Source organism: Trachurus japonicus, chromosome 17, assembly GCF_045865225.1.
Source record: "Trachurus japonicus isolate A0001 chromosome 17, Traja_1.0".
NCBI classification, from domain to species: Eukaryota; Metazoa; Chordata; class Actinopteri; order Carangiformes; family Carangidae; genus Trachurus; species Trachurus japonicus.
In genome coordinates this window covers 34,576,816-34,597,570 of record NC_140923.1, presented here as the reverse complement: position 1 = coordinate 34,597,570, position 20,755 = coordinate 34,576,816, and the positions used below count along the sequence as shown (strand labels likewise).

The window sequence follows — 20,755 nt, the reverse complement described above, 5'->3', positions numbered from 1 at the left end:
GGAGGATGACGTTGTTTTATGATGCAGATAAATTGCGTGTTGTTTATTTATTTATTTTTTGCAAATAGAAAAAAACAGCAAAATTGCCACATTTACGACAATATGTAAATTAATTTATAAAAAATTAATTGGTGTTTTCATACCCTTCCTGTGCAGTGAAACCCACCCTACAATTATTTTTTTCTGGTAATCTGGATGATGTGTTCCTTTATGTTTTGAAAAAAAAAATCCCTTCTTTTTAAGACAAATAAACAATTAAACCTACCTCCCCATGGATTGGCTACAAATCACCACACCAGCAAAAGGGAAAACAACAAAACAACAACAAAAACACATGAATGCACCATATTTCAGAAACATAATATCAAAACACAGACTGGAATTGGCATATTCTACATACCACTGAATAAAATATATCAATTTACTCTCAACTTTCAAAGAAATTACTTCCTAATTCTTAGATCTATTTTATTCCAAGCTAAATGCGCCAAACTTCTTTGGAAAACGAGTGGAAAACATCTCTCTGTTGTTGAAAATAACAGCGCAAACATTCACTGCTGCTCTTGAACGCAACTCCTTCTCCCCGAGCGCAGCCCATTGTTGCTAAGCAACCGGCACAGAAGATTGACAGCAACTTCAAATACTGCTACGGAGAAAACTTCACTGAAAGGTAACTTTTTTTTTTTTGTCAGCGGCGAAGAACAATTACACACCTCCAGACGTCTAACAGACAGCTGGTGGCCAAAGTGCCGTAAAACAAGTAAGTAATTAGACAGCCACTTTTCGCTTTCACTTTCTGCCATGACAACGACCGCCCCAGCTCATGAATTTGTTATTAGCCAAGTTAATTAAACGTTTAACTTAACGTTAGCTAAGACGTCCGCGTGAGCTAATCAGTTGCAACTTCACGTGGGGTTAGCAAACTTTCTTCGCGAGTTTGACGGTAAAAGTTGCACCTGTACTCATCCAGTTTGTCAGTGTTACTGAAATAATGCAAGTCTATGGTTTACCTCAGGGGATGCAGGTTCATGTTGAACGTAAATGTCTTCAATTATCCACAGGTCGGTGAAAAGTCGCTTTGAAGTTACAGCAGCAGCAGCAGCAGCAATGCCAGACGTTGAACCCCTCAGGTTCCCATCAAGGGAGGGACGACTGAGTCAGCAAGGTGAGGACAGCAACTAAATGAGTCAAAGCTGCTGTAGCTGTCAGCTTTTGATAAATGATGGAATACATTTTTATTTTTGTGCCATACGTGTTTTTCCCCCCCCTGCAAATTACAATGCAACTCTTGTGATAGGTGTTTTTTATTACCTTTTCATAAAATTATGTATACATTCTTGAACTGAAATGCAATCTACATTCATACATACATCTACATTCTTTCTTTATTTTTTTGTAAAATAAATTAATCTCAAATCGTAGTGAATTTCTTTCATTTTAAACAACCTTTGCTGCTTTTATGCAATAATTGACTGCTAAAAAATGTTTTAAAGCCCAAAAAATCTCTAAAAATTTTTCTTTGAAGGTTATTTTGTTAATAATGGAATTAACCAAAAATAGATAATGAGATCAGAAATCTGAAATGTAGTGATGTTGAATATTGTTGAAGTTATGCATAGGTCTAATTTCTAATATCAGTGGCTAAATGACACATGATTAGCCCTCAGACTAACATGGGCCTGCTCTGTGGCCATAATACACCCTGCCATTATGATTTAGAGCTAATTCAGCCTACCGTTGACATATTCCCTTACCACTTTGCTACCCCACCTGGTTCTTTCAGTGTGTATTATTCATCTAAACTGCTTGGCAACAGATGGCCTTTATTTCAGGTACCCCTCAGTTTTTCCTCTCCTCTGCTCTTGTATTGGTCTGAGTCAGCTCATTCACTGCCCATTCTAATAATTAATGGAGAATAATGGTATTGAGTGTCATGTGAGGTGGGAAAGCTTCAACTAGTTGCAAATATAGAGTATGTACCCTACCCTTTTCTCACTGATTAGTGTACTTATTTGTCCCCAGGTCCCCAGTTTTGGTTGTATCTCCATTTGGTGGTATCGATCTGTGATACTGTGCACAGTAGACTGAAAATTGTAATGAACTGACCTATTAACCACCCCTCAGACTTGATGTTGTCCATAAAATGGTGCCAGGCAACGAAAAATGTCTTAGCATTTTCAGCAAGACAGGTGTACAGATACTTGGTGCATAGGACAAGGATTTAAATAGCTCTTTTGGTCTTCTTGGATGTGGTTTGCAGATTTGACGTCAATGGTGCGAAGGATTGGTGCTCTTTTTTAAACTATAAATGCAGGTTGGAGTGAGATTTTACTCCATTCCCAACAAGTGGAACCTGGCGGCTTATTGGCATCAGAGCAGGGTTGTTTGTTTACCAAAGGTCTGTCTTTAGCTTGAGTGAACACAACACTGAGATGCCCCTGAAGCTTGGAGTTTAAGATGCCACAAGTCTGACTATGGACTTTTGTTCCACCCCACCCTCTGCTGTTTCCACTCATCTATCAACTTTCTGTGATAAAAGCTTAAAAGAATCCCATAAAATGCTTAAAGCATAACAACACGATAAAAAGAGAAAGAGCTGGGGCGGAGTTTAGCTCAGTTGGTAGAGCACCCGCCCCATGTGTTGAGGCTATAGTCCTCGCTGCAGGCGGCCCCTGTTCGAGTCCCGCGTCGGACGGCCCTATCCTGCATGTCATTCCCCCCATCTCTGCCTCCCATTTCCTGTCACACTCTCAACTGTCCTATCGAATAAAGGCATGAAAAGCCAAAAAATATATACTTTAAAAAGAAAAAGAGCTCCATGTTGCTATTCACTTGACGCCTATTGACTGGAAGTATTTGCGGGATGTTTGAGGACCTATCACTTTCCTTTTGGCCAGGACATGATAGAATAAATTCCTGGATGTAAAATAAAACCCCCAAATAATGAGTGCTACTCATGAAGCACTCCATTGTTAGTAGGCACTTATAACTGAATTATAACCTTATCTTAGGTTTTCAATTTTTAATTAAACACAGGCCACTGCTCAAATTATGGGACCTTTTGTTGAGAAATTACTAAATTTGTCAGAACTATTTAAACAATAGCTTTTAACAGTATACTCTATTCATCTAATAATGACAGCAGGAAGTACCAGTGTACACACTGTGCACTGAAATAATAACCAGGATAGTGAATTTCCGACTTTGCTACTACATGAAGCAGATTCCAGTCTGCAACAGTGGCGTTTCTTTCTTTTCTTTTTTTTTACCCTTTTTTTCAGCCAGATGGCGTCCTTTCACCACTAAGAAGTGTGCCCTTGGGTTTGTCTCAAGATGTTCAAATTAGTTGTCTCTGCTCTTTTACTGATGCCTGCAATATATTGTGGACTATGCAAACAGAATCAAAGAGAAGGAAAGGAATCACAAAACATCTTTCACAGCCAAATACATTTTTGTAATTACTTTTTCAAAATAAAGTTATATGCATAGGCTGTTCCAACAAAAGTCTGTTGTTCTATGATATTTTTCACATTAAAGGATGGTTTGTCATGGTGTTATTCACAAAATATTTCTGGGGTTTTGTGCCATTAGGTAAAGACAAGATAGGGTCGGCTTTTCATGACTTACTTGAAAGTTTTGTTTGTGTTCCCCAAGATCAAGCAGATCTTCAGGTCGTCTGCCCTGGAAGACGTCGCACTTGTGTTTTGCTCAACAGTCCCTCACTATGTGTCAACAATGCTCTTTATCATATGCAAGAGCTGAAGATGACTGTGGAAAATTGGTGTCAGCAGGTAAAATGGCGTTTAGCGTGATCCAACCCAAATATCTTGACAGTAAAAATCTATTAAAACGTCTTTTTCCCCCTTTTGTTTTAAACTAGTGTGGGAAATATCAGCCACAGATTGACCAGGATAAGCACCAATACAGCAAAAGTTTAAGGTGAAGTATTTTATTGTTCTCATTTCCTCTGAATCATATTCACTGTGAAATGACAAGTTAAACTCCTTTTTTGCAGATTTCAATCCCAGGATTCAGACACAGAATCAGTGACGTCTACAGACTTATTTGTTGAAGGCATCGCAATCAGTGCAAGAGGTGAATTTTTTTTTTTCTCCAAATGTTATAAAGTTTTTTCCAAATTATTTGCTCTCAGTTGTTGTTCTGGCACGGTTGTCCTAACACCCATGCAGATTAATAAAACAGCACATGGATGATTAGAGGTTGTTTTAGTCTTCAGCAGTGACAATGGAGTTAAAGTTACTGGTTCACATCTTAGTAATAACTAACTATATGGTACTACCCATTCTGCTGATATAATTCCTTAAACAAGGTTTATTTTGACCTGTACTATGTAGTTGATCAGTTTCTGGCATTTTAGTTTTGCAAAATTTATTTGGTCATTGGGTTGAAAGAGATGATATAGTACAATAGAATGTGCGCCAGTCTTATAAAGTTTTCCATCCTCCAGAAAGTTGTCCATTATCGCCACTATTGAAGAAAATAAATGATGTCCTTGGAGAGGTTGTGTATCTGATTGAGCGGCTGGAGGCTGATCGGCAGTATGCAGAGGAAGCTCTCCACAGAGAAAAGAGAAGAAAAAGGTTTTTGGAGAGCAAAGTTGACAGTATTTCACTTTGGAAGCAACAAGAGCATTCTCTTGTCGTCCAAAAAGGTTAGTGACTATAAGATGGTTCATCATGCCTTCGTAGACCTATTTCTTGTGATGTATTGTGATCGTGTCGTCCCACTCTAATGAATAAACTTTCTAATTCACTGTTGTTTTTCTAGAGCATGAGGCTTGCATCAGAGACATCACTGAACTGAAGTGGCAAATAAAAGTGGAAAGAGAGAAGCTTGACCAAGCCCAGGAGAAGCTGTTGCACACTGAGATTTTAAACCAGCGATTACATGAGGACATCAACTTTGCCAAAAAACAAATCCCCATCATAAGAGAAAATATGGACCTCCAGAGAACCATCATAGATCAAATCAACGCTTCTCAAGCAGAGGTAGCCTGTAATTTGATTTATTCTATCACCACATTTACTGGATATTTTATAATCCACAAAAGCTTGTAACTTTTGTCTGCAAACATGTGCTTAAACATTATCTTTTTTAGAAGCTGAAGAGTTATTGGACTAATTATTATTACTTGTTATAAAAAATAATATCCAATAACCCGTGTCAAATGGCAAAATACAATCCTTCAGATCTGATTCTCTTTAAAAGCAAAACCAGATTATCTTAATGTGCTTGTTACTTTATAGCTGTCATGCTTTTTCAGACTGCAAGTTACTGTAGGTTCATACAGGCTACAGTAGTTTCTCCCTTGCACACAAGCTCCATCTCACTTCTCTATCACCCAGTTGCTCTGTTTTTTAGCCACAAGTGGCATGGCACTGGGGATTGCAATGTTTGTTGGGTTGTTGGTCCAGTGTCCATCTGACACTTTGGTCTCTCTATTTTAACAATAGACTTGGCTATTATGTTAGGTACTGTCATTCAGAGTTCCCAAACAATGAATCCTTAAAACTTTGATATTTCTGTGACTTTTCTTTCAGCTTTTCTTTTTAATTTCTTTAGTTTACAGTATAACAGGTCCACCAAAATACAATGACCTGATTAAGACCCAGCTGTATTTTGAGACTAATGATTACATGCAAATACGCCATGGAAGTGTATTAATAGACAGAAGTGTGATGGGTAAGAAAATGGAAGGATCAACATTCAACAGGTTGACTTTGACCTAAAATTGTTGAACCTTTATGCCTACAGTACAAATCAAAAACACCAAACTGATCTCATTTTACTGGGCTTTTTGTTCTAGGCGTTTTCTGAATATGTTAACTCTGGGCTTTGGTGTTCAACTGTGAATCCTTAGCAACAGGTTTTCTGAAGGCCCTGCGTTAATACTGGTACTAATTTACCAAAACTAAGACAAAATAGTAGAAGCCCCTTATGCATACCTTCTGCGTTGGCATATGGTAGTTGGTGAGCTGTAGGTATGGGATTGCGAAAATATATTTTATACAGATTATGTTTTTTTTTTTAAGTATATTTTTTGGGCTTTTTATTTAATTGATAGCACAGTGGAGAGAGAGAGAGACAGGAAATGGGGATGCAGAGAGGGGGAATGACATGCAGGAAAGGGCTGCCCGATGCGGGATTCGAACCGGGACCGCCTGCAGTGAGGACTGTAGCCTCAACATGGGGCGGCAGCTCTACCAAATGCAGATTATGATTTAACAATGGGACAGTATATTTAGTATTAGTAACTTAATGTGAAATTGTTCAGAAATAACATCGGAGGAAAACAATAAGCCGATGACCCCCTTTCTTTGACTCCCCTTTCCTTTTTAGGCTGATGAAGTACACTCGGAAAGAACTAGCGATCTCTTAATGGTTCAGAAGGACTTAAAATCCATGGAACTGCTTGCCAACAATGAAGAAATATCAATGGGCAATGTACTGTCTACAATGAAGAACAAGCTGGCTAGCAGATTGTGAGTATTTGTTCTAGTTGTAGTAGTAGTTTAAACCAGGTTCACCATCAGAGCAGTCCAGCTGAATAGATATGAAGCATCTGTCATAAAATGTCATAATACCATCTATCCTATAATCAATTTCTCATACAACTACAAGTTAAATCAGCAGCAACAGCCAAAACAACTTACCATCACCAATTAAATCATGTATAAGTCTCATTTGTTGTATTCAAAATTATGTCAAGAGCATGGAGAACACTTGTTTCTGACTGGTTAGCAGGTGTAGGTTAACATCACATAACAGGACAGTTTAATGAATGTTCCATATCAATGCACAAGCCAAGGTATAGTAAACTGCATGTAGGGTTAGCGATCTATTTGCTGCTGTCAGCCATATGTTAAACTGACTACAAACAGATGCGGGTGGCCCATTGAAGAAATAATGGATTTGGCATAATTTTAACATTGTAATGTTTTAATTTCTATCCTGACAAAGGCAAGGCCAGGTTTCATATCAACTGTCTTATAGGGGACATATCATGGAAATATCATGTTTTGAAGGCTCTTTAACATATATTTGGGTGCTTGTCTTGGCTTTTGGCCCCCAAAATGTGAGAATTGACAAAAAATCTGTAATTTACAGGCTCCCTAGGTTGAAATCCATGTGGTTTGACGAGCTGTTCCCTCCGTTGTCTAGCAATGATGTAACTAGTTTTGGGATTTGCATAATACCACCCTTACCTGGTACCAGTAGAAGGGGCAGGGCGGCGCAAGCAGTGGTTCATTTGCATTTAAAGGGACAGGCACTGAAACCAGCCGTTCTGATCAGGACTGTTTTGAACGGATGAAAATAGTGCTGTGATGTTTGATCCTTGGGGTATTTTGACTGAAGCATGTCACAGACATGTCTTTAAGACACCCGGGAACTATTTTAATTTGTGGAAACGGGGCGTAATATGTCTCCTTTAAAGATACCCCGAGAAGTTTGCTTTTGGTTATAAAAGAGTCTCATATTAATGTGGATGAATCATTACCCAATACCCACACTTCTTAATGTGTTCATTTTCAATAAATATATTGTTTTGTCTTTATAGTTATTTTGATATTATTATATAGTGGTCGACTCGCCCAGCATGGGAATAACACCGCCGGATCACTAGTTTGCACCATTTATGCACCATTACGGTATCTGATCGTCTTCGAACCTCTGACTTTTGTTCTTGATTAATGAAAACATTCTTGGCAAATGCTTTTGTTTTCGTCCGTTTTGCACCGGTCCAAGAATTTCACCGTGTGCACTGCGCACAGAGGCTCATGGGAAATGTAGTGTGAAAACACTCCCGCTTTCCGAAAGTTCTTGTAGTCCCTTTAAAACTTTGAGACTAAACGTTAATCAAAGTAAAGTAATTACAATACATGTTTGATTGCTGCTTTGTGATAAATATCACATTTTAGAGGTGTACATTCATTTGCCTTTCTTCAGGTGTCATGGTATGTTTTAAATTATATTCTTGGATATTGTGTATCATGTAGGTTGTATTGATATCATTGGGGAAATAGATAGCTATGCTTTTTGAGTTACCATGACATTCGTAACATATATCCACCAACTTAATAATAAGTTTGATTTTCTCTCCAGGGAAGATTTAAACCAGTTGAAGATGCAAGAAAAAGGTCTACATGATGAAATAAATGATGCTGAAAAGAAAGTTGCTCTTACAGAAGAAAAGTGCGCAGCCATGACGCAACACATTCCTGAAATTATGGAGCTTGAGGAAACTGAAAAAGACCAGGTAACTGATATTGTCCAATTGCAAGAAAAAGATAACATTCAGCAGTCTACACAACTAGTCAAATTCATGTGCTTCTATGCTTGTGTTACAGATTTTGCAGTTGAAACTTCAAATTGATGATGAAATGCAAAAGAATAAGAGATTAAAAGAGAAACTAAATGCACTGCAAGAAGAAATTGAGAGAGCTGTAAGTATGAAAACGCAAAAACTTACTGAATACCTTTCCACAATGTTGGTGCTTCTTTTGATACTTCCGATGATAGATCGGTAGTTGGAGCATAACATAACTGCCATAGTTAAGAACGGAGCTAGACAGGCTACAGGTTTGCTTACTTTGGTGAATCCATTCAGTGGTTTTTGATGTTATGTTACAGAAACTTAAAGGGGAAGCAGAGGTGTCCTGTGTAGAAGAGCAGCTCCATTTAAAACGAAATGCTTTTGCAGCTATCCGCAAAGAAAACATGGAGTATGAGCAGAACGTTGAAGACTACAGGATCAAAATTTCTGAGAGGTACAGTACAATGTCAAAGCCAAACAGAGGAGAGACATGCATTTGCTATATTCAGTATTAGACCCCATGTGGGTCTGCCATGACTTTATTGTGTGATATTTGTTAGTAAGAAAGCAGTGAAGCAGATGCGCGAGGAGAGAAAGCAGATGCTCCAGAAAATCATTGACAATGACGAGCAGTGGGAAAAGGCCAAGGAGGAAGTGACCCAAGTTGTAACCCAGCACAGTGTCACCCAGACTAAGCTGGAGGAGCAGGAACAGCTCACCTTCATGGAAGAACAGAGAGCCAGGGTCAGTGACAACATATGTACATGGGCTATGTACATTGCACGAGTCACAAATGTGAGAAGCCAGCTGATTCCTCCAGTGTTACCCAGTGCACTTTCTATGCTTTACAGAAAGAGATTGAAAGCCTGAGGAAAGATCTGACAGGTCAGATGACTGCTCTGGAACTACTGAAGGTAAATTCATGAGGCACTTGAGATTGAGAAAGAAAAACATTGTCATATATTGCTGTGCAAACAAAAATTTGAGATTTAAATCTGCAAACTTTTTCAGTGTCTGTGGAACATAAGCTATTAGCTATGTTGTCAAGGAGACCAAGGTTTCAGAAAGCACAGTATCAATAAAAACTGAACATTATGAGTTTCATAAAGGTAGATTAAATGCATAGCTGGTTTCAGGGTTTTTTATTTTATTTTTTATTTTACATTTCCCATAATCGTTTTTACCCCCCGTTCATGTTTTAAGACTTTTGGGTAATGTCACTCTGCCTTTTACTTTTCTTTTCTATCAGGGTCAATGTGCAAATATCAATGAAGAACTAAAACAACAGCAGAGGAGCTCAGAGCTAACCAACCAAAAACTTCAGAAAGAATTTGAAGATGCATTTTCAGCAACAACAACTCTGGAGATAAAAATGGAGGTACTGGCAAATAATAATAGTTGATGATAATAAATATTTGTCCCAAGATATACAAATACATTACTAATAAACATTTTATATTTTGAAATAAAAAATCAACTACATTTTTTAAAAAATCTCTTTTTATGTTTGTAAAGAAAATCCGGAAAGTAATGGGACATTTGGAAAAGATTCAGTGTGAGCATATGAAGACTTTACACATCCTTGAGAGGGAGAAAAAACTGAAATGTGACCACCTGAAAGCTGCTCAGGTAAGAGAAGAAAACTTAAGGATTGCTTAAAGGAATTCTTCTGGAGACCAAGAACAAGTTGCTAAGTCAGGTTTACTTAGTAGTCCAGTGCTCACTGAGCACTGAGCTATTTATCATGTCTTTTTTTTTTTTTTTTGGAACAAAATAATCTCTTGCTAGAAGCACTTTGAACCAACTAAAGTTTACAGGCTTGTTTTTACATTAATGCTTCTCTTTACAGGATTTACACACTTCCACAACAAAGGGATGTGACAACACTGTTGGCAGGATTAGTGACCTTATGAAGAAGAGCAAAGAATACCAAGATGCTTCAGATAAAATGGAAAAAATAGTTGAGAGGATGCCAGAAGTCATTGCAGAACTTCAGTAAGACGAGTTTTTTCAGAGAAGATACTCAACAAAATGGTTTTGATTAAGGAAATTACTAGAAAATAGTCAACCTTTTTAATACTATTAGCAACGGCAGCATTTTTGAGAAGACAACAATAAATGCTCAAAGAAATAACTAACCTGCCCTGTAAGAATATTTAGTAATATATTTTAAACATTCTACTTGTTTTCTAAAAGTCTGGTTGTTTCTTAAGTCATGTCATTGCTATGAGTAATATCAGTGCTAATGATTTCAGAGGCATAATATTGTTGTATATCTTTCATTTCTTCTTCCAGAAGTGTGTTTGATGTGGTGAATTTCAAAAACAAATCAGCTGCTCTCATAATGAGCACCTTGCAGTCTGATATTAATAACTGCCAACAACAAGCACAGCGATCCATGCAGACACACACTGCTCATGTTACAGCAAGAGAAAAGGAAATGGAAGACACCAAGGTAACAAAATGTTCAGTGCAACTCTCTGTAAATACACGTCTTTTTGTGTCACATGCTGTGAAACCAGTGGCAAGTTGTAAAAAACATCTCATTGTTTATTTGTTTGTGGATTAGTGTCAGCACATTGCCTGTCAAAATACTTCCCTTAAGATGCAGAGAAAAGAGCTGTGTGCAATTAAAATTACAAGCCATGGCCATCTTGTTTAAGTGCTTTTCACACAAATGACAACTCACTGTTGTTATAGTCTTTTGTCTGGACGAATTTGATGATGCATGTCGTGGTGAGATGCTTTGCCTATTTTGTTACCTGTAGGCCAACATTTTCAATAGCAATTTTCAATAGAAGCACACAGTTCATAGTATCAAATAAACATACAGGACTTTTTAAAAATTAATGTCACAAATAGGCTCTTGTAAAAACACGTGTATACTGTGCACAAAACGGCATGTATTTGAACACTCCTTTGTAAGAGAAACCTCTGTTTATTGTAAGGTTTTCATCTGCAGGATTATCAGCCCCAGCCAGAGCCTCTTTGCTGATGGGGGTTTCACATGGCTTATCTAATGTGAAATCGCCATGTGGTATATAGTTTCATTAAACGGTGATCAAGAATGCATTAGTTCAAAACAAGAAAAGGCAATGGAGCTTAAGCCGCCATGCATCCAAGTGCAGCAACTTTAAAGAAGTTGTTGGTGTGAGACAATTTAAGAATTAGAAGTCTTCCTCATAGACACAACTCCCATTAGCCAGATAAAAATTAGCCATGCAAAAAAAAGGGTTTAGTCTCTTCACTTGACGAAATAAGATGATATAACAACAATACTCCTCACCAAATAAAAAGATCAGAGTGAGTCTGAAGTTCTGAGGAAATTGGTCACTTTAATCATTGGGACCAATAGAAAGCACACATAATGTCTGCATTAGCATAACATAATAAGCAGAGTGTGCATTCAGGAGTCACAGTGCATGAAGCAGAATGGTCAGACACTCTCAGATATGAGATTTCTTATAAAGATGCTGACCCAGTACTAAACTCCCATAAGCTCCTGTGGGTTGCAGCTCCTATTTTAAACACGAACTGATAGAGGTTATCCCGAACTAACAGCCTGATGGGAGTTTCTATTTGTATTAAACACAACCTGCAGATGGCACTTTTTAAAGTTAGCAACACAGAGTATATTAAGGTGAAATAGAGTGACTCGTTAGAAATCTGTGGCCATCTCTACTGAACCCGTACCCGTCTGAGAGAACTTCAGCTTTCATACATGCACCTATTTTTTTGAATTGATCAAGGCTTGTCGTTTGGTGAGGACAAAGTAAACAATGCAAACTGCCGACGCAATCAGTTTCTTATGGGCAATGAAGTGTAATTTGTTCCATTTACACTTCACAACAGCGTCAGATGGGCTTTGTCAGTGCTGCATGGAGTAATTAAACCTGAAATCAATAGCAGGCATTTGTCATGTTTACAGCCCCTCTTTCTGCTGGGTTAAACTCATCACTTTAGTGCTGTTCTGTTTTACTGCAGAGACACACTTCATTATGTCTGCAGGTAGAGTTGAGATATTCACCAACAACATATCCAGTACTTGGGAAACACTGTTCAAATGAAAAGGGGACACGCAGAGAGACACATACTCACTGTGATTTATTTGCTTGATTTCCCAGAAAAGAGTCCATTGTTGTATGCCTGCTATTTGTATTGCCTTAATTAACAGCCCAAATACAGAATGCATGTATTGTACGTGCACACACAGCAGATCAGTTGTACAACTAATGCATCTTATAAATAGTCAGTGTGTTGCTACTATATAGTACCTGTAGTGCTACTGTATGTATTGAATCCAGTTCCATTCAGTATATTCTTCTTGGCTATCTGTTAATGGTAGGCTGTGAATATGAATCATAAATACATGGCAGATTGTGAATCATAAAAACATTGATCTGTGTGATTTATTATGTAGATCTTAATATATTAGATCTAGGTGTTTTCTCAACAGTTTTTCTGTAAGTGTAGCTGTGATCTTCTGCACATGCATACTCAAATTGTTAATTGACATTTTTAAGAGCAGTATTTTCCCATCGCTTTAATATTTGTAAAATGTGAGTGATGGTTAATGATCAGTTAGGCTGGATTGTTTTCATTATGTGACTTATCACCATCGCTCTTTGTCATGTCAATATTGAATTCAGTGTTTGTGCTATCAGAAACACTCATTCAGTCACAGCAGGCTGCTGAATCAAGCTCTTAGTGTCACAATGATCCATTCAACACAGTTAAAAAGAGCACTGGCATCGGATTGGTAAGTTAGGATTGACATACCCTAATGTTTCAGAATCAAGATTGGGAGCCAAAAAGTCAGATCAGTGCATTGGTCTGCAGTCATGTCTTGGAAGTTATTTATCTGCCACTGTATACATTTTGTATACCTTTTACCTAAACCTTCTGTTTTGTTTTGTGTGTGTGTGTGTGTGTGTGTGTGTGTGTGTAGGAAGCACTAAAAAGTGCACTGAAGGAGAACAAACAGCTGGCAAGCAACTATGAAAGTCTGAAGAAGATCCTCATGAAGGCCAAACAAGAGGCGGTGACAGCACTGAGCAAGAGAAACCATGTACATAGATCTTTTAATTATTACACAGAGGTAAGGGTTATTTATTTCACAACGTGTCTGTTTTAAAGATATATTTGATGACTTGAGATTTCTGCTGTTTTCTCTTGGTCTGTCCCTTTATGTCCTAGTCCATGTTTTTTTTCTTAGCACAAGATAACTCTTCCTTGCATGGGCAGTGATTTTAAGAAGGTTTCAGCTTGGGAACCAGTGAGGAGGTTACTGCAGCAATCTAATAATGATGAGATAACTTGAGTGGAGGAGGATGATGGATGTGACATAATGTAATGATAACTATGTAGTTTTGCCACCAAGGGGAGTAAAGCAAGAGGTTGATGGTACATGTAAATACTAAAACTTCTACTTTTTCCTGATTATATTTTTGTAAGGCGGTCAGAGGTGAAACGTATTATTATTGTTGTGTTACAAATTTGCCTCTGCTCAACACAGCAATTGGTTAGGGATCAGAGGCAAATACAGGTTAAGATCAGACAATAAATGTGCCTTTAGTGCTAAAATAGCATCAGACCTCTTGACTAGTTGAGGGAGACAACTCGGCAGCATTTTACTGTTTAATCTTTATAGTTTGTGACACTGTTTAACTGGAATAGAATTACACATGACAACCATAACACCAAGAAGAAGCCACGCTGCTCCTGCAATGAAAAATACATATTATTTGTTCCAAAAATGACTAATACCTTTACTTGAGCAATTCCTCATCTAACTGCATGAATGTTATCAAGTGAAAAATGCATGCAAAAATAAAATCCTGTGGACAGGATTTTCCACGCTCATGATCAAAGCCTGATTTTCTTTTACTCTGGATTCAGCCTTCACCATTTTTGTTTGTTTCAACTCTACACTTCTACAACAGCAGCCTCTCGGCTAGTGTTTTATGCCTAAATTTAGTTTTTTATAACAAGCTCATGATCAACAATGTTTCTGAAATGTAGACGCAGGCCTATCGCATTTAATCTGATTTATAGAGGAGCATTCAAGTACTCTTCTTTCCTGCTTTGAATTTCCAATTATCCTTATAATGTTTGCATATATACATCCCAGTTAGTACGCATATTACACGATTATGGCCCTCAGTGTTTTGTTTGCAACTGGAGGCAACATTCTAAATGCATTTAACACTGTCAGGATCATTTGATAGAGAACATTAGTGCATATGTATGAGTTGCCTCACACCGGAGGTATCTAATCTCTTTTATTATATTCAGGGATACAATCAAACCCAGGTCTTAAGTATCCTTAAAATCTAATCTGAATAGTAGTCATCTCTGACATACAGTGCAGATGACAAGTTTAAAACAATATCTATGATATGAAAGACTTGAGCACACAAAATGCTTTCAGAATATCATGACATAAGTACAGACATACAAAAAGATGTTATACATTCAATCAAGTAAGATTAGATTACTTTTGTTATGAATACTTTCCCTAGTATCATGCTTGTTGGTCCAGAGGAAAACAGAAAACTAAACCACCTACAATGAATGCTGGCAAGTGGGAATTAAACGTTGTAATTTGAACACAGCACAACCCATAGTTTATATTCACGTGGTAAAGTGCAGGTATGGGTCTGCCATTAAAACTGAAATGATTAACTTTCCACAAGTGATGTTGAAATACAGCTGAGTGTTTGGAGTATCTAATGTCAGCCTTGTTTCCCTTTTCATGGATATCAGCGGTGGGAGTACATGTATTTAAGCCCATGAGGTACTTGCTACTTTATCCTTCACTATAATTCAAAAAAGCAATTTCATACTTTTTATGCTACTACATTTATTTTACAGCTTTAGTAATTAGTTGATTAAGATTTTACACATGAAACACATGATGAGCTTGTAAGATATGATGCACAGTAAAAGATGGAGCTACACAACACTAAAAAGGTAAAATGCTACGTACACATTAATGCATCAGTAATGATAATCCTATAGTATAATATATAATGATCATTTCAAACTTATACACTTGACATTTTCAGTGCAATTACATTTCAGTATTACTTTGGTAAAGGATCCTAATACTTTGTGCACCGCAGATTATATGTAAAAATGTATTCTTTATTCTTTATTTATTATTAAAGTCATTCAGGACAGGTGTGACCCAACAACCATCATCAATGTTTCTTAACAGCAGACATTGGAGAGCATCATTAGGCACATAAATGTACTATCTTTAGTGATATGTCATACTCCTTATGAACTGATGGGATTAAAGAATATACACTAAATAAAAACATAACAGGTTGCACTTTTATTGTACCTGTATTATAGATACAAATCATTTAACTTAACTTAGCTAAACTTTAGCTATATTGAGCCACTAAAAACATACAAAACCTGTTTTATGTTTGTAGCAGAAAAAGTGTGTCCTATTTATTAATCATCTCATTAAGAGACCCTCCTGATGGTGTAATGTTGGAGACTATTTAAAGGGATAGTTCACCCTAGAATGATATTTCGCTCATTATCTACTCACCCTCATGTTGACTAAGGGCTGGAAGAAGTTTCAGATTCCTCCGTGGCTTCTCTGAGTTACAGGGGGTCTCGGCATAGCAGTGCATGTCCATATAACGGTTGCAAAGGGACACCGGAGCTCTTCGTAAAAAAACACACACAAAAAAACATCCAAATACCTCCATGATGCTCGTATGTAATGTCCGTCTTGTGCTGAAGCCCCAAATTGCGTAATTGTCCCGAAAAAAATTAAATAAGTCTATATTTTAAGCTTGTTTGTAGCGGAAGCTTCTCGAAGCTCCTCTTCCTGGTCCGTCCAAATCTCGCGTGATTTGCGCCGGCGTCAGCATGCGTCAGTGCGGTTACTGCGAATCACGCGAGATTTGGACGGACCAGGAAGAGGAGCTTCGAGAAGCTTCCGCTACAAACAAGCTTAAAATATAGACTTATTTAATTTTTTTCGGGACAATTATGCAATTTGGGGCTTCAGCACAAGACGGACATTACATACGAGCATCATGGAGGTATTTGGATGTTTTTTTGTGTGTGTTTTTTTACGAAGAGCTCCGGTGTCCCTTTGCAACCGTTATATGGACATGCACTGCTATGCCGAGACCCCCTGTAACTCAGAGAAGCCACGGAGGAATCTGAAACTTCTTCCAGCCCTTAGTCAACATGAGGGTGAGTAGATAATGAGCGAAATATCATTCTAGGGTGAACTATCCCTTTAAGTGAGGATGAAAGTATTTGTATTCATTAGGACATGAATTTATCTAAATTCAACAAGTCTAAATATATTCAGGTATGCAAAACATCTCTATTATAGAAGAAAAAAGGCAATCATTAATTAGCATCTGATAGCACTTGCTGGTATGCACCTCTCATAAAATTCCTCTTGAACCTACTGTACATGTAGGCACTGCTTTGTTTATGTGGAGGCTTTCAGCACTTGGGCTTTAACAGGGTACACCATAAAGAGCATTCTTGTTATTGTCTTTCCTTCAGGAGCTGATGACTGAGCTAATTCGCTTTAGTTTTCAATGCACTGGGGAACACATTGCCAAGCAATGATAAGCTTTGTAGGAAGAGTAGAGAGATGGAGGGGGAAGAAAAGCAATGGCATCTATCAGAATTTAAACCTCTTTGCTTGAAACTGTGTTCAAATAATAAAGCAAGCAGCATGTCTTTCCAAGAGACTAGGAATAATTTCTGGTTTCAGTGGGGGGTTCATGACTCTGTGTGTATGTGTAAAATATGTCTTGAGGGGATTGGTATAAAGTTAAACTGGGTGAAGTAGAAATATTTTACTCATCAGCTTTGCAGTCACAGAGTTTGCCTCGGCTAGAACAAAACTGCTGAAGCATTTAGAGAAAATTAACCCCCCATCCTGGCAGCCAGATGTGACTGGATTCTGATGAGTGCACACGAGTGGGCAGAGAAACCAAGAGACTGTGAAATTCCTGTCAGGCCCGTGTACTGCAGAATGGGCTATTGACTGCTTTCTCTATTCCCCTCCATCATTCTTCTTGAACACTGCCATTAATTTCCTCTCCTGCCTTACCAATTCCTTTTCTCTGCCTTCTCTCCCCCTAGCTCTCTTTGTTGCAGAAGAGGATGCACAAAGCTTTGGTGAAATACTTCAAACAACGCAGCCTCAACAGCAAGGCTGAACTGGACCGGTGCCAGGCTCTCTCTCAAGAGACCAACCAGAAAATAAAAACAGCCCAGGTATTTGTACATATACATGTAGAACGGGGAGGGGAAATTGCACATACTGTAACTATTCATTTAAATGGCAAATCCCTTTATTCAACTTTTATCCCGGTCTAGGTACTCTACCAGATGGTAGCATATTCTTTTGCATACTACAGTAACTCCATGTTATGCTTGGTATTGTTTGAGCCTCATCCGGCTAGTCAGTTGCCTTGTGTCTTCTTTGCCAAGCAAGGGCAGCCAGGCAAACCTCCACCAAGGCTTTGTGCCTCTCTGCTATGGTGGAGTTAAAGATGCCACTCTTACATTACAGTCCATACATTCACTCACGAGATCACAGACTGATGTGATGGATGATGTGTCTGCTAGAGCGCCTATGCAGTGACCCCACGTCTGAGGCTTGCTCTGCCTCTCTAGATAACTCTATATACGCAACACATTGTGCATGGTCACATTGTATTTGATCCCGTTTCCTGTTTAGCCGGAGCATTTTTTATTTTTTATTTTTATTTCACAACTATATCAGACTGAGTTCATTAGACTGAATGGAAGATATCAGTGTAACAGCTTCGTAAGACGAATAACCTTCTGTCTGTCGTGCAGAAGAGTAGCAGCATATTCTGCAAGGTTGAGAAGTAAGGATCTTCAATTAGAGGATAATCGGTGTCTAATCTGTGCTGTGACGTGAGATGAGGTCAAAGCGGACAGAGGGACAGTGATGAATCTTTATGAAATGTCCTGTCCAGCTTTACCGCAGAGCTAGGCAGCATGCAACCATACTATGGATCATTTTCTCCCTTTTTACATCTTCTTCGCACTAACAGCAGAGCATCTCCAAACCCCCAGCCCATGTACTGTATGTCAGTTCAGTCTACTGTTTTTGCGTAAAATTCCATTTTGTTTTTTAAGTCGATGTGCTGCTCTCTGAAAATTATCTGACGTTTATCAGATATGCTGGAGGCAAAATGTGCTAAGGTTTGATTGGAGGTTTTCCAGGGGAGTACCTGGTTGCAAATACTATTAAGTGGCTTCCATCTCAGTTCCTCCTCTGCCTGCTGACATGTTTTTTGATAGGTCTGGTCCAGACATTACAGAGAGCAGCCATGTCTCAACGGCCCAGCCTCAAAAGGCCCCAGCAGATCACAGCTCAAGGCAGGGAGGAGTGGGGCACAGGGGGAGGAGCTATCAGAGAGCTGCAGAGTGTGAAGGACAAAAGAGCTGGTGTATTCAAGCGCACCACACCGTCACCCGTCACAGCTCAGCACAGGGTCCATCAGAGCAGGCAGCATTCACTTTAAACAGGCTCCTCATGAACAGTCCGACTCAGGATCTATCCTCAAAAAGTACACACGGAGAAAAACCTTTATGAGGAAGAAAAGAAAATCTTTATGAGTTTGTGAGCACGCATAAACACACAATCTGCATGATTACCTAAATATTAAGACCTTTAATGTGATCCGTAAACAAAAGTACTTGCAGTATGCAGATGGCGAGAATGCTCTGAGTGGGGAGGGGCTAAGCACAAAGGCTTCAAGATTACAATTAAATGATGCACAAATTATCAATATCAGTCTCCAGTTTATGAAAAAGAAATGAAGAAATCAATAGAACTGATACCAGTTGTAACTGGAGTTAAACCAGGCTGAATCCTGATGAGGCCTGTACTAATCCATCATGTCCACTTAACCTCACAAGCAGAACACAGAGAGGTCAGGTTAGTGCTTTCACGGCTAAGGCGTGCTTGAATCACAAACCAAATGGCAGTTTGCTCAAAAGTAGCTTGAGGGAAGGAAGGCCGGGGAACCCTAGGGTGGGTGGGTGGGTGGTAGTGGGTGGGGGTGGTTTGTGGGTGGGTGGGTGGTTGGGGTGCGGCGCGGCGTGCTGTCATCCTGTTACACTCCTGCCAGAACTGGCAGTTCAGCTTTGTGTTCTGCGAGTTTACACTAGGGATGGCATAATTGACAATGGCTAACAGCGGAGAGCAGTGCAGAGCCTTGTTGAATGGCCAGTAATGATTGGAGCAGACGCCCACTGCCCCAGTCCCAGGGGACAGTAATCCAAGATCCTGTTTCTGATATAATTGTTAGTCAGAGAATTTCTGCATGGCTACGCCGGTTCAGATTCCCAAGCTGGTTGACAGTGCCAGGCAGTTTAATAGAAAAACTGGATGCTGAGGTTTTTAAAACAGAAGAGCACTGAACCTGGACGTGGTTCACCAGGAGCCTCTTTTTCTCCTTCCCCACAAAAAATAAGAACAAGATGGTACCTTTACTATCACAAATATGGGATGTACATAGAGCGGGGAGTTTTTAAATTAAAAAAAAAACAACAAGTAGCATTTTCTTAATTGGTCTTTTTTTTCATTTCTGTTTTGCACCTTATTCAAACAGGAGGGGTTGTCAGAAGAAATCCAGCTCATCTCTGTGTTCCTGCAATCCTTGACAGATGACTCTACTACCACTGATGATGCTGGGGTGAACAAACAAGCCAGTCCAGATGCCGCTGGATCGAATGAGTAGATGCCTTCAGTTCAAATAGCAGTGTAATTGGACATTCACCTGTACCAGACAACTTACTTACCCTAGCACGCTTCACTATTCCCCCCTCTTTACTTGCAGCAAATCCATAACAATGAAACAGGTGACTTTCATGCTGCTGTCAGGACTGATCTAATTTTAGCTGGGTGAATGATTGCAATTGGCTTTGCCTCATCAGATAATTAATCTATGTCACCATTAATTGGAAAAGAGAATAATTACAGGCAGTGTTGACAGAAATTCTACGCTTCTCCAGATTCCAAGATCTAATTACAACTAGTGAAACCCCGTGACCTTAACTAGCACTTAGTACACCTTGCCCACCTTGACCATGCCCATGTGAAGACCACTGTCTCTGGAAAGACCCTGTTTTTGTAATCACACCGCGCACTCCTCCGCTCTCTTTGCTCTCCTCACTCTCTGAAAGCTGTCTCCCTCAATCACTTTTCAATATTCAATCTTAATTTTGTGGAAGTTTAGCATTTTCAATGAGCTGGAGATGAATGATTAATGAATAAATTTAAATGCTTCATTTTGTCCATGGATCATTAGTTAAGTCCTTTGTGGGAAGGACCTGAGAAAGGAGTGAAAATTATTGAGACATTAGCCTGAAGCAATCCAGGGGTAA

General features: G+C 38.8%; 1 protein-coding gene across 1 annotated transcript; it reads left to right on the top strand.

Annotated features, from left to right (window-relative positions):
* The first annotated feature begins 1,061 nt into the window (after positions 1-1,061).
* On the top strand, positions 1,062-20,659 carry ccdc178 (coiled-coil domain containing 178). The gene is made up of 19 exons (XM_085805562.1): positions 1,062-1,165; positions 3,655-3,791; positions 3,881-3,939; positions 4,016-4,095; positions 4,469-4,672; positions 4,789-5,009; positions 6,361-6,503; positions 8,125-8,278; positions 8,370-8,465; positions 8,653-8,789; positions 8,896-9,079; positions 9,187-9,249; positions 9,585-9,713; positions 9,851-9,964; positions 10,185-10,330; positions 10,631-10,790; positions 13,284-13,433; positions 17,471-17,605; positions 19,981-20,659. The coding sequence occupies exons 1-19, from the start codon at positions 1,108-1,110 to the stop codon at positions 20,107-20,109; spliced, it is 2,499 nt and encodes an 832-aa protein (XP_085661688.1). The 5' UTR covers positions 1,062-1,107; the 3' UTR covers positions 20,110-20,659.
* Positions 20,660-20,755: the final 96 nt, after the last annotated feature.

Coding starts and splice junctions, on each gene's coding strand:
- ccdc178 (XM_085805562.1), top strand. CDS start 1,108: ATGCCAGACGTTGAACCCCTCAGGTTCCCATCAAGGGAGGGACGACTG. Junction 8,466..8,652: donor AAGAAGAAATTGAGAGAGCT/GTAAGTATGAAA, acceptor GTTATGTTACAG/AAACTTAAAGGGGAAGCAGA. Junction 10,331..10,630: donor GAAGTCATTGCAGAACTTCA/GTAAGACGAGTT, acceptor TTCTTCTTCCAG/AAGTGTGTTTGATGTGGTGA.